General features: G+C 36.4%; 1 protein-coding gene across 2 annotated transcripts in view; it reads right to left on the bottom strand.

Annotated features, from left to right (window-relative positions):
• Positions 1–280: 280 nt before the first annotated feature.
• Slc18b1 (solute carrier family 18 member B1) overlaps positions 281–14,288 on the bottom strand; it is a 32,692-nt gene continuing 18,684 nt past the window's right edge. The window contains exons 7-14 of one of the 2 annotated variants that reach the window (XM_076858241.2): positions 14,130–14,266; positions 11,601–11,702; positions 8,801–8,892; positions 7,643–7,738; positions 6,203–6,277; positions 4,350–4,443; positions 4,195–4,247; positions 281–3,943 (exon numbers count right to left, since the gene is read on the bottom strand). In XM_076858241.2, the coding sequence (XP_076714356.2) occupies positions 3,874–3,943; positions 4,195–4,247; positions 4,350–4,443; positions 6,203–6,277; positions 7,643–7,738; positions 8,801–8,892; positions 11,601–11,702; positions 14,130–14,266 (719 nt within the window). In that variant the 3' untranslated portion in view covers positions 281–3,873. The remainder of the gene's footprint in view (positions 3,944–4,194; positions 4,248–4,349; positions 4,444–6,202; positions 6,278–7,642; positions 7,739–8,800; positions 8,893–11,600; positions 11,703–14,129; positions 14,267–14,288) is intronic. The other variant, XM_076858242.2, reaches the window with a different exon arrangement.

The raw sequence follows: 14,288 nt of genomic DNA, 5'->3' as shown, positions 1-14,288 counted from the left end.
TGTGGTGCTGAGAATCAAACCCAGTGCTTCACACATGTGAGGCAAGCACTCTACCACTGAGCCACAAACCCAGCCTTCACATATTAGTTGTAATATGGTTTCTAAGAACAACCATCAGAAAGTTGAAAATTTCTAATTGAACTACCATAATCTTGGACTGTATTTATTAACCACTTCTTTTGATAGCTAGATTTGAAAGAGTATACATAACATATTAAATCTTGATAATGAAAAAAAAAATAAGCCAATAGAATGATATTTCATCAATACGTGATGTTTAATATTTATTGCCAAAATCAAGTTTCCTGTCTAAAACAAATTAGTTATTTGGGGGAAAGTAAATCAAACTAATCATGCAACCATGAAACTTCCCAGCAGGTATATTCCTGGCATTTGTCTCAGAGAAATGAAGGTTTATGTTTTCACAAAAATCTGTTTGTAAATGTCCATAGCGGTTTTATTTGTAATCATAAGCCAGAGACAATCCATACATCTTTTAATAGGTAGATAAACAAGACATCCATACCATGAATGTTACTCACCAATATAAATGAATGAACCTGGATGTATCTCAAGGGCATTATACTGAGTCAAAAAAGCCAATCCCAAAATAAAATTACATATTGATTCCAGTTTTACATTTCTTGAAATGACTAGATGCCAGAAATGGAGATTAGTAAACGTGGAAGGGAATTAGGGGAATTAAGAGTAGCTGCAAAAGGACAACATGAGGGGTGTGGTGACAGGAATATTCTGCATCCTGGTTATAATATTATATCATAGTTTTTCAAGATGTTACTATTGGGGGGAAAACAGGGAAAGGAGGAACAGAATCAGTTTATTTATTCTTACAACTTCATGTGAACCAGCAATTATCTCAAAATCCTAAAATTTTAATTAAAAGAATTATGATTTGTATATCCTTATTTTTCCTTTAATTTGTGTATTATCCCAATATGGGATAAAATATTGTCTTAACATAAAAATATCCTTATTTATTTATTATTAATATATTATACAGTTAGCTACATAAAATAGTAATTTTCATTTTTAAAGAGTTCATTTAAGCTGGGTACCTTTAATATATTTAAAATATAAATATATAAAAAATGCAAACATATACATAGGAATATCCTCTGATGATTTTGATCTACTTCTTGGGTTTCATAGTCACAAACATTTTTTTTTCTTTATCCTTTCTTTTCTTTTTTTTCCCCTTTATTCTTTCTCACAAAGCATTTTTGTCATGCATCTTAATACTTACAAAATCATACAATGAGGAAGGGGTAGAGTTGCTTTCATACAAACCATCTTATTAACACCTGTATCTGAGGCATTTACTGAGAGCAGCATGTTGAAAATTAGAATTTAAAAAGCTTTTACCAAAAAAAAAAAAAAAAAAAAAAAAACCTAGTATCTTTGCATTGATATTGAGTTTTCAACATTCAACTGTGCTGGTAAGGGAAATGGACTGGAGATCCTGAGCAAAGTTCAAAGGCCAGCAGAGGCGGTTGCTGTGGCCTCAGTGTTTTAATAGCGCCACCCTGAGGCAGCATCTGGAACTGCATGAGTTCAGTGGCATTGCCACAGGGCGGAAGAGGGGGCATCCCTGCACCAGTGGGCTTAGAGAGAAGAAACGCAAGTGTATGTCAGGAAAATTTGACCAGGGAGAACCAGGACTGTCCCTGCTCTGCCCTCCACATTGGTTCAGGGGAACGTGGTCATACTCTGACCTACAGGTCACTGGTGCTCTTCCTGCACTGACCAACCTCCAAGGATGAAGGAGGTTGAGAGGAACAGGGAAGAGTTCATAAGAGCCTTGTGATCCAACCTTACAGTTAGTGCCAGGCGCCCTTCCAAAAGCAGTCCTCTTCAACCCTGGGTATCCATTTACGTTGGTTTTGGTGGTGGGAAATGGCATCCCATCATGGTTTTGATTATTTGTCTCTTCAGGATCTGTTTGCTTTTCTTCTCTATGTGACTTAGAAGCACTAGAATCCACCCACATCCTCCAGCTAAAACCTAGAATCATCCTTGATTCCTCTCTCCTTCCCCCTCCACAACAACAATCGTGTCAGTTCCACTTCTGAATATATCCTTTTCTCTCCACCCCTCCACCTCTCTAGTTAAAACCATTATTGTCTCTCCCAAAGCTCCAAAGTTCTCCCTGCATCTCAATCCCTTCTTATCAGCAACCCCACTTGCTGTCCACAGGCAGATCCAAAGAACTTCCTGAAACTTCAAGTAGACTCTGCACACCTCCATTTAAATACCCCTACTCCCCACTTCCCTAACTCTATTTACAGGATTCTGGAAAGTATAGAGTGCTCTCATCTTCTACCACACCAAGCACATGCTAAGGACTGGTCTCTCTTCAAAATGAATGAATGGCAGACTCATTCTCATTCTTCAGCTCTCAGCTCAAAAGTCTCACCTCCATGCAGAGCCTTTGTCCAAACAAGGCCCCACACCTAATCAACACCAGCTAATTATTGTATCATGTTTTTTCCTTCAGAACATTTTTGTAAGATAATAAATAATTCTGGCATTTATTTACTGTTTGTTCCTTTTCCTAGTTAAAAGTTACATAAAGGCAGAGGTTATGTTTATGGTAATCACAGCTAAATTCCTAGCAACTGGTATCAGTTCATTAGAGGTGACCGAAGATATTTTTGAATAAATAGATAAAATCATTTATTCTAAAAAAAAAAGAAAGTTAATGTTGCTATTATAGCATGAAATAGACCAGGAGGTATGAGAGTTGACATTGTTTCACTTCAAATAACAGCATGGATTTTACATGTCCATGGAGGGAGTGTGTCCCTAACATACAACATAAATTCCTGGATGGGGCTGGGGTGCTGATCTGATCTAAGGATGAAATCTACCAAGAGTACCAGGACACAAGCTAGGCATGGTGGTGCATGCCTGTAATCCCAGCTACTCTGAGGCTGTCGCAGCAGGACCTCAGTTTGAGGCCATCCTGAGCAACTTAGCAAGACTCTATCTTAAAATAAGATTTAAAAAGTGTAGGAACATAGTTCAGTGATAGGGCACTTGTCTAGCATGTGTGAGGACCTGAGTTCATTCCCTAGTACTGGAAAAACAACAACAACAACAAAGAAAGAAAAAAGAAAAGTAGAACTAAAACACAGATATGTTAAAGGGAATGAGTAATGTTATATTAAGCACCTTTCACACATCTGAAATTTTGAGAAAAACTGAGGGCCCAGGAGATGCTACAGAATTTTTGCATGGCAGGCAGAAATTTTGCTTTTTAAACAAACACAAAAATCTCAAGTCAGAGACAATATGTTTTAAAACCTGATTTCATAGTTAATTATTCTATACATTTGTGTCATCATGATATATTCAACATGTCAAATCAAATCATTTCTTTCCTTGTCAGTAAAAATGAAGGTATATTCCATTCACAAAATCAGTGCACTCAGAATAAAAAGTAAACAGAGGAAGCAAGAAGGCTAGACAATTCATAACAGAGTCTTCAAGGAGAAGTTTGGTCATTTAAAATAACAATCTCCTGGGGCTGAGGATAAGCTCAGTTGGTAGAGTGCTTGTCTTATATGCACAAGGCCCTGGGTTCAATCCCCAGCACCACAAAAAATTTTGCTGGTTTTTAACTATCTTTCTCATAATTAATGTCTCAAATATGGCTGGCTCAGTCAGTTACCCTTTCAGGACAACTTTAAGTACAGCCCAACACAGGATCATCCAAAAGCACATGGGCTCTTTCAGGGAGTGGTGGAGGCCCCATGGAGCTCTGTGTCCAAAACTGAGAAGACCTTCCCAACAGTGATATGCAGGGCCACCAGCATCTGTCTCCCAATCTGTATCCATCCAGGACTCAGAAGGCTAGATTTCATTAGGCAAAAGAGCAGTTCGTTCCTCTTCTGTGCCAACGATGTTTTGAGACTTAGATCTACTTTGAGAGGAAAAAAAGAGAATTTCAGCATCTCTTATCTAAAAAATGAACAACAAACAAACAAACAACAACATAAACAGTGCCTACATATCTACCCAACTATCCCCTTAAACCTGGCAAACATATTTACCAAGCCTCAGGGCTCCCAGAAATCTGCTAACTAGAAGGATGGATATAAATTGGTATTTCTTGACCACACCCATAAGCTGACATCTAAAGGCAGAAAAAAGAACTCTAAAAGTTGACCATACCTTCTTCTTCTCCTTGAGTGCTCCAGGAGGTAAAACAAGCCCATCACTAATCCCTTTAACACAGTGAAAAGTACTGGTTAATGTAAATCCTCCATGACAACTTTCTCCAAAATGTAAAGAAGATTGGGGTGGAGGGGAAAACATGGGTTACTTACACTTATCAGAGGCCACAGGCCTTGTATAGCTGCTGCCCACTCAAAACCAATTTTCTCATACAGAAATCCACCCAGCATTGGTCCTGCAAAAGCACTGACGATGGATAGATGAATTATTAAACAATAAAAAAAATAATTGCTTAGTAAAAGTCACTCGATTCCTCAGTCCCAGGTCTCCCTTAAATTAGGACTACAAATACTGAATAAAAGATAGTGGAATGAGATGAATATCATGTATGAAAACATGGATGGTGTGAATATACTTTGTATACAAATAGAGATATGAAAATTGTGCTCTCTATGTGTAATATGAATTGTAATGCATTCCACCATCATATATAACAAATTAGAATTTTAGAAAAGAAAAGAAAATACAGTCTTCAACTTTCCTGAGAACAACAACAACAAAATGTCGATTCTGGGGCATAGCATTGGGTATAAGAAAAGAATTATAGGGCAGGGAGTGCCACTCGGTGGTAGAGAGCTTGCCTGGCAGGTATGAAGTGCTGGTTGGATTCCTACAACCACTACAGAACAAAACAACAGAAAAACTACCTGATAATGATGTTCAAAAATTTTTAAAAAGATGATACATTCGGAAGGATCTTTATATTATTCTATCCTCAGTATTTGCATCTAATATAATTCAATTGAATACTTATTTTTGATCATATACAACATTTCTGACATGTAGTTACCCTTATGATGTAGTAGAAAGTAAAAACTAAATAAACAAATGAATAAAAAAATAAGATTAAAGGATGGTTCCATCATATGACCCAACTATCCTGCTCCTGGGTATTTTTCCTAAAGATCTAAAATTGGCATACTATAGTGACACAGCCACATCAATGTTTATAGAAGCACAGTTCACAATAGCAAAATTATGAAATCAACCCAGATGCTTGTCAACAGATGAATGGATTAAGAAATCATAGTATATATATGACATATATATCATATATATACATACAATGGAGTTCTACTTAGCCATTAAAAAGACTGAAATTATGTCATTTGCTACTAAATGGATGGAAATGGAGAATATTATGCTAAGTGAAATTAGACAAATTCAGAAACTCAAAAGTTAAATGTTCTCTCATATGCAGAAAATAGAGTAAAATAAAGGAAAGGGAGAGGGGAGGATAAGAATACATAAAGAACCAATCAAATACAAATTAATAAATGAGCAAAAGGAAGTCTAGTAGAGTAGATGAAGGAGAAGGAGGAGGAGGGAGGGAAAGGAAAAGGGGGATAATGACTGAAATCAATTTTCATGCATGTATGAGTTTGTTGGGTTGAACCCAACTACTATGTATAACCATAAAGCTCTAATTTAAAAAAAAAAAAAAGAGGGGTGGGAGAGCAAGGGAGGGGTTAGGGGGTTAGCAATGATGGTGGAATGTGATGGACATCATTATCCAAAGTACATGTATGAAAACATAAATTGGTGTGAACATATACAAACAGAGATATGAAAAATTGTGTTCTATATGTGTAATATGAATTGTGATGCATTCTGCTGTCATGTATCTAAAAAATAAAAGCAATTTAAAAAAGGTTTTACAAATCTGAAGTATAGTTTTGTTTAGAGAACTTCCAAATACCACTTAAATAAGACAAAGTATGTGAGATCATTTTGCTTTGGTTTCAAATTTGCTGGTATAATCAGATTTTGGAGCCTGAAAGTGTAGATCAGACTTCTGGCTCTACCCTGTACCAACAATTTTTCTTTAAAAAGCTCATCTGATCACAGTGTCTCAATTTCAATGGAGCTGATATTTTCAAATACAAATTAATAAATGAGTAAAAGGAAGTCTTTCAGGTGTGGATGAAAATCAGTGCCTACTTACCCAACTGACCACATGCCACCAATGAGACCTGAAACAAGTCCCAGCGTGCTTAATCCCTCTTCAAATCCATTTTCACTAAAAAGAGAAATATGAGTGCATCCATTATTAAAAGGAAAACCTACATAAAAGAAAAAATTTGTATGATAGATGCATTTAGAGAAACCACAGATAATCTGGGCAAGAGCGAGAACACTCTGATTTGTAAGATAATGCAGCTCAGTGGCAAAGCATGGGCTAAGCATGCAAAGGCCCAAGTTTAATCCCCAGCACTAAAATTTAAAAAAAGAAAAAAGAAAAAAAAAACTAATTTGGAGGAATTTTCATCATATCAAGTGCTTATAGAATATATAATAAAGAAATTCATAAAAATAAAAAAGAAAGGTGGGTGGAAGAGATTTCATGAAAATCAAAGGGCAATAGTAAAGAAAAAGGATCAGGAAGTGGGTGGGAAGAGAAGGTGGAGGAGGAAAGTGCAGGGGAGTGATACTGGCCAAATTACATGGTTACATTATGTTCATATATGAATATGTAACAACAAATCCCACCCATTATAGTACAACTCTAATGCACCAATTAAAAAAAATGTGGAAAGAGGAAAAAAATTAAGTGGTAAAGTGTTTATCCTAAGTAGATAGTGGAAAGTTAAGATTATATATTAAAATCCATAGAACAACCACCAAAAAAATTTTGCAAAGAAATGTAGTAGAAAATTATAATAAGTTATTTCTTTTATATAAAAAAAAAAGAAATTCATAAAATGAGATGAAAGTGTGAGGAGAATAATGGGCAGCTTTAAGAAAACACAGGCAGCTTCTTATTTCTACAATTGCTGAACTGACCCAGCATAGCCTTAGTACTGAGTGTTCTTCACCAATGTGCTCATCAAACCAAGGAATGATGGCCAGGTGACAGAAGCCTGGTCACCCTGTGGTCTTGTATGGATTCCTCCATGAAAGAGGCACAAGGCAAAGGCCTTTCCATTTTGCAATGGCTTTTCCAAATTACATATATGCTAAGGCAAAAACCAAGCCAAGCATCTATCTTCAACCTGCTCTACCTATGTGTATTAATAATACTATATATTGGGGCTGGGGTTATAGCTCAGCAGTACAGCACTTGCCTCACAAACATGAGGTACTGGATTTGATCCTCAGCACCACATAAAAAATAAATAACTAAAATAAATCAAGTAAAGATATTGTGTCCATCTTTAAAAAAATCTTTTTAAAAAAAAATAATAATACTATATATTATAATTTACATAGTTTTATTATTATTTACATGATTTACATGCATATACATACATATACATTCTATAGCATGAAGATTTACTACTTGGGGGAAAAAATCCAATATCCTACAAAACTGAAAACTTCAAGAAAGCCTGTGGCACTCACTGCTGTTTGCAGCACAGTTCTTCAAGCGACGAGAGTAACTTACTATGCACAACTGAGAATCTCCGGAAAAGTCGGAATTATACTCATTCCAGCCGAGAAACCATTTATAACTAATATCAACACCAGCAGCCACAGCTGACTACAAAAGAGTTTTGGAGAACACAAAAACAAACACATTAGCATTTTAAGAGCTATAAAACTTAATGCTAAGACAGGCAGGATCCCAGAGAAGTCTGTTTCATGGATGAGGTGACTGGCCTTGTTCTCATTCCCCTCTGATGGTGTTTCATTCTGCTGAGTCACCCTTTAGTCCCTCACTCACCCACGCAGTGTCTCAGTCTCTTTGGTCACACACATCACAGGTCTGGGGCCAACCTGCCTTCCCAACATATAAAATCTTTTTGAAAGTGGTTAAAATATCAATACTAACTCAGCTCATTGAATCACTTGGCTTTGAAATTTAATTAACCCCAAACAACAGCAAAGAAAGAAAGGTATAAGACAGGAAATTAATGTTTGTTCTACATCAGGCACTAGGCCAGTTATTTAATGAACAGTATCTCATTTAATCCTTGCAATGTTACTGTAATCATTGGCTCCTTTTGGTAAATAATAAGAAAATTGAGGCTCTTAAAAATTGTGTTTGCCCCAGTTCACAGTTCCAGTTAAGTGGCAAAGCCAAAATTCAAATTCAAGTCTGAAAGACACTGAAATCCTTCTCTTTCCATGATGCCATATCTTAACCTGGAAGTATCTAAAAAGGTCTAAGAAACTCATCTTACTTTAGCAAATAAATTATATAAACAAGCTTGAATGAGCATTGAATACATGCTAAGGATGACACAGAAATAAAATATTTGATCTCTGCCTCAGAAGTGAGGAAGAAAAATAGAAAAAACAAAAATATATTCTAAGAATTATCAACCACAGGTGAACAGCATCAAATCCTATTTTCAAAGTAAGTACAAACATGGGTGTGATAAGTGTTTTTCTCATTTGGTAAAGATTTCAGCCATTTCTGTTTGCTTGAACCTATGCTAGCTTCTAGTAAAGTAAAATACTGTCAATATAACAAACAATTCAATATAGGCCTAAATCAAAATTATTTAAATATTAAGGCTTTTTAAATATTAAACTATATTAGCATTGTTTAAAAATAATTCCTTATGCTATTTTGTCCAAAATAGAAAAAAAAAATTACCTTTCAATGTGCAAGAAAGGGATGGGTCCTAAGAGCATATAGCACCCTGCTGTGATTAAGTTTCCAAACACCAGACACCATTTCCTTAGATGCTGATAAAGAGAAAGAGTCCAAAGAAACTCTTAAAGACTCTCCTTCAAACATTATAAAACACAATCATTAAAGCACACAAGTCATGATATTCGAAAATTCAAATGCAACTTTACATTTAAGAGAAAATAAGCAGATGAAAAAATCAAAAGCAAGGACAGTAGACCATAGGATAGAAAATTGAATAAAGGACAAGGGTTCCTTAGGAAGGGGATGAAGTGCAGATTTTGCACATCATTAACTACTCCGAATATAGAGCAATTTATAAAGTAGCCACTGTAAGGAACTCAGCAAGTAGCTACAATACCTAGACTGATCATCTTTAAAAAGTATCTGCTACAGAGTGAATCAATGTGTATCCCCCCACACTCATAAACCCCAAGGCCCAGTGCAATCATATGCAGAATGAGGCTTTGGAAGTAATTTGATCAGGAAGATGGAGCCCTCCTGAAAGGGATTAGTATCTTTACAAAAGAGGCAACAGAGAGCACCTTCACCTCTTCTTCCATGTGAAGTTATAGGGAAAAGATACCATTTATAGGGGCTGGGGTTGTAGCTCAGTGATAGGTGCTTGCCTAGCACTCTACCTGCCCAATACCTAGAGGGCTTGAGGCCCTCGGTTTAATGCTCATCACCACATAAAGATAAATAAGTAAAATAAAGGTATTGTATCCATCTACAACTACAAAAAAAATTTAATAATTTCTTTAAAAAAAATACCATTTATGTATCAGAAAATGGGCCCTCATCAGATACCAATTTGCCAGTGCCTGAATCTGGGACCTATGCCAGCCTCCAGACCTATGAGAAATAAACTTGTATTTTCTATTAGCCTTTCTGGTTTATGATATTTTCTATGGCAATCTGAGCAGCCTAGTATCTAGTAAAATTATTCCTTACAAATTACTTGAATCAGCCTAAAAGTTACAGGGGCATAATAAGTTATATAAGACTACATCTTAAAACCAAGTTCCAAACATTGTTTAAGACACTGGCTCCTTGTCACTTGGGTTAATAAGTAATCCCCACATAATGCAGGTCTTGACAAATATATATGCACAGCTAATGAAGAGGCAGAGCAGAGCATGGTGATGCACACCTGTATTCCCAGGTACCTGAGAGGCTGAGGCAGGAGGAATGTCAGTTTGAGGCCAGCCTCAGCAACTCAGCAAATCCTGTCACAAAATTAAAAATAAAAATGGCTTGGAGTGTAATGTACTGATAGAGCACTTGCCTAGCATGTATAAGGCTCTGTGTTCAGTTCCCAGTACCAATAACAAAAAAAGAAAATATTTAGAAAAATGCAAAAGAGAAAATGCAAAAAATAAGTGCTTAATCCATAGAAAGGAAAATGCGTGTAAGTACCAAAGTCATAGAAGAAGCCACAGAAATGTGAGATTTGATGACCAGTACTAGTTCTATATACTAGTTACCTGAATTTAATAGGTTAGGCCTACTTAAAAGAGAACAAAAAGGATTTTCCATTAAGGTGACTACAGGATATAAGATAATCAATGCATACTTACATGCCAATCCTTTCATTCCCCCAGAAACCCTAAATTACCCCCCCATAAAGGACAACCTCTCAATTGATCAAATCCGGTCAGAACCTCCAGGACTCTGATTAATCTTTTTTTTTTTTTTTTTTTTTCCTGCACCCAAGAGTTTTTCCTTTAGGAAGTATAATCCTTTTTTTTTTTTTTTTTGGTTGATTTTTTTAATTTATGTTTTATGTAAATTTTTTATTTACCTATGACAGCAGAATGCTTATTACATATATAGAGCACTATCTCTGGTTGTATACATAGTATATTCACACCAATTCTTATCTTCATACAAGTACTTTGGATAATAATGATCATTACATTCCACCATCATTAATTACCCCATGCCCCCTCCCTTCCCCTCCCACCTCTCTGCCCTATCTAGAGTTTGTCTATTCCTCCCATGCTCCCTCTCCCCATGCCACTATGAATCAGCCTCCTTATATCAAAGAAAACATTCGGCATTTGGTTTTTTGGGATTGGCTAACTTCACTTAGCATTATCTTCTCTAACTCCATCCATTTACCTGCAAATGCCATGATTTTATTCTCTTTTACTGCTCAGTAATATTCCATTGTGTATATATGCCACAATGCAAATTAAAACCACTCTAAAATTTCATCTCACTCCAGTCAGAATGGTAGTTATTATGCATACAAACAACAATAAGTTTCGGTGAGGATGTAGGGAAAAAGGTACACTCACACCCTGCTAGTGGGACTACAAATTGGTGCAGCCTATATGGAAAGCAATATGGAGATTTCTTGGAAAATTGGGAGTGGAACCACCATTTGACCTAGCTATCCATCTCCTCGGTCTACACCCAAAAGACTTAAAAACAGCATACTACAGGGACACAGCTACATCAATGTTTATAGCAGCACAATTCACAATAGCTAAACTGTGCAACCAACTTAGATGCCCTTCAATAGATGAATGGATTAAAAAAATATATGGCATATATACACAATAGAAAGTATAATCCTTTTAACATAAGACTTCTCTTTTCCCAGATTAAGCAATTAAAAGTGAATCTGCAGAAGACACTGGAGCTTCTCTAGCAGTCCAATTAAGAGTGTCAATTTTCATCAATGGACCATTATTTTTAGAGGAACAGTTGGAAGCTCACTGATATAAAAGATCACATATAAATGAGGTGTACATACCGGCATTTTATCACTTAGCAGGCCAAAGAGTGGTGAAGAAATGGCATAGGATAGTGCCAAACCCAGGAAGACCAGTCCCACATATCCGGCTGGTAAATGAAACTGAAAAACAAACCCTACATTCAAGTTACATGGTTAAGTCATTTTCAAAAACCAAGCATCCACCTCTCCCACCTGTCATTTCTTCAACTCTTACTATTACCATGATTCTACTGATAAACATGCAGCAGTTTTCCTAATTTTTGTCTTAGTTTTGAACATTGGGTGACTTTTTCCCCCACTCTGGGAGGGATCCTAACCAGAGGTCAGAAGACGTAGATGTTTTGTTTTGTAATTTCTGATATTAATCATATTCAGTTAGATGAATACATAACAATGAATTCCACCATTATGTATAATTATAATGCACCAATTAAAATATGGAAAAAAACATAATTTAGTTTGTATGGATTATAGCATTTTAATGTCTAATCCAGTGTTTCACAATTTTTTGTGTACCTAAAACTTACATAGAGAACTTATTCAAACAGGTTCTTGGATCTTAGCCCTAGGGTTTGTGATTCAGAAATTGGGGAATGGAATGGGGCCTGAGGATGTGTATTTCTAATCAGCATCGCTGATACTCATAATCCACAGACTGCACTCGGGGGCCACTGGTATGAAAACCACTGATGTACCTACTTTCTCCATCTCAAAAGAATATTAATATCTAATTTAAATGTATAAGACATGACCCATTTTAAAAGAATTTTCAAACAGTAAGCTCTTATACAAATCTGATAATATTGCCAACCTGATATTGATATCTTTGGGAGTGGTATCTAAATTGTTTTCACTTTCCTTAACTAACGAGTCAAGATATAATCAATATATTTATGAGTTTGTATGACAAATACTAGCTCATGTTAAGAAATTAATCCTTTAAAGATAGTAACAAGGTACAAGAGCCTGGAATTTTCCTCTTCTTATTTTACGACTAGAAGGGTAAAGAGTAGCACCATCTTAATCCAAGAGTCTACACAACCAGTGATCCTACAACAAACTGCCAATTTTAAAAATATAAGCTATCAGAAGAAAAACAATTTTTAAAATGTTGATGGGCAAACAGGAAAATAAACGTCTACAGATTACTTAGGTTGGAGTTGGCTAGCAGGATGGAGCAGCAGCATTTGCTTGAAGTAGGATAAAAAAACAATAGACCTACCAGCACCCCTGAGGGCATGATGAGTCTGATGCCAATCGAATAGGAACAAGCAGGGGTGCCCCAACCTCTCATGCCACAAATGGGTCAACTACAGTGGTCTTTGGAGAAACCTCCTCTCGTCTTCTTCCCTTTTGAATACACTATTTTCTGGAGCAAAACCAATCTTTTTTTTAAAAAAAATTTATTCTAAGATATAAACAACTTGAGTTTCTCCAAGATCAGTTACAGATATGTGTGTGTGTGTTTGTGTGTAGACACAACTTATTAAGAGCACAGAAAAATGACTGAAAGGGGCATGTTGTTGAAGACGTGGATGGATTGTGAAACCCTAAACACACAGTATTTTCATTATGTTTATTATGGACTTCATTGATCTCATGGGTTAAGGGCCATTTCAAATTATTCTCTAAACCTTGGAACAGCACAAGGTCTCCCAAGTTCTTCTGTGAAATACTCAAAATTGTCTTTAGTGATTTCAAGGGGTAGTGTGCAATTATAAGAAAATCTAAGTTTAATCCATATATTATACACCAGGTCAGTGATCAGAAAGCACATGAAATTACCATATTAGAAACTTTACTGAAACTTACATTTCTAGTAATGGTACTATTTAATTTTAATGCTTTATATAAGGACAGTGTGGGCTAAAGTTAGTACGTTTTTGTCTCTATAGACACATATTAATTCTCCAGTAATTAACTTGGCTGCATCATTATCTTTTTTCATAAATATCTAAAAGCAGGGAGGGGCTGGGGATGTCGCTCAGTGGTAGAGCACTTGACCAGCATGCACAAGGTCCTGTGTTTGGTCCCTAACACTACACACACAAAAGAGAGAAGAAAAAAAAATCTAAGAATGAATTTCTAGGCCAACAGGAGATTCTTGGTTGCTTTCTCCCATCCCAGACTGATATAGTTCAAAGTCATCATTACATTGATTGTATCAAACTAAAAAGTAAGGGGATCAGGAGAGACTGCTGGAGGAGTACACCTCATATCAAATGAGCTTAGGAGTACCCTTCATGCCTCCCTGGAACTCAAACAAATACAGGAAACCTGTCCTTGTTAAGCAATATGGATGATGCCCAAGCCAGTCCTATAATGACATGAGCAAGGTCTTGGAAAGGAGACCAACATTTTGGGCGTTTGTGAAAGGATCAGATCCCTAGCTCAAATCACACAGGGAAGGCACAGGGTACATTGGTGTGCAGCTCCCATTCCACCTCCTCTCAGAGTCAGTAAGGTCTTTCCCTAGGAAGAGCCCAAGAGCATGCAATTATATCCACCTGTCACAAAGAAGAGCTCTTCGACACTCACGTTACTTACCTTCTCCAAAACAAAGAGAGACAGAATCGGATCAAGGAAGCCAAAGCAGGAACTGAGAGAGATGATGACAAAGGCTATCAGGCCAACTTTCGGTAAAGTGACAAGTTTCCAGAATGAGTGTTCACCTGGATCAGCCTCTGGAGTAAAAATGAAAAAAAT

This window comes from Callospermophilus lateralis, chromosome 6, assembly GCF_048772815.1.
Source record: "Callospermophilus lateralis isolate mCalLat2 chromosome 6, mCalLat2.hap1, whole genome shotgun sequence".
Classification (NCBI taxonomy): domain Eukaryota; kingdom Metazoa; phylum Chordata; class Mammalia; order Rodentia; family Sciuridae; genus Callospermophilus; species Callospermophilus lateralis.
The sequence above is the reverse complement of the archived record's forward strand: the minus strand, read 5'-3'. Positions and strand labels throughout refer to the sequence as shown.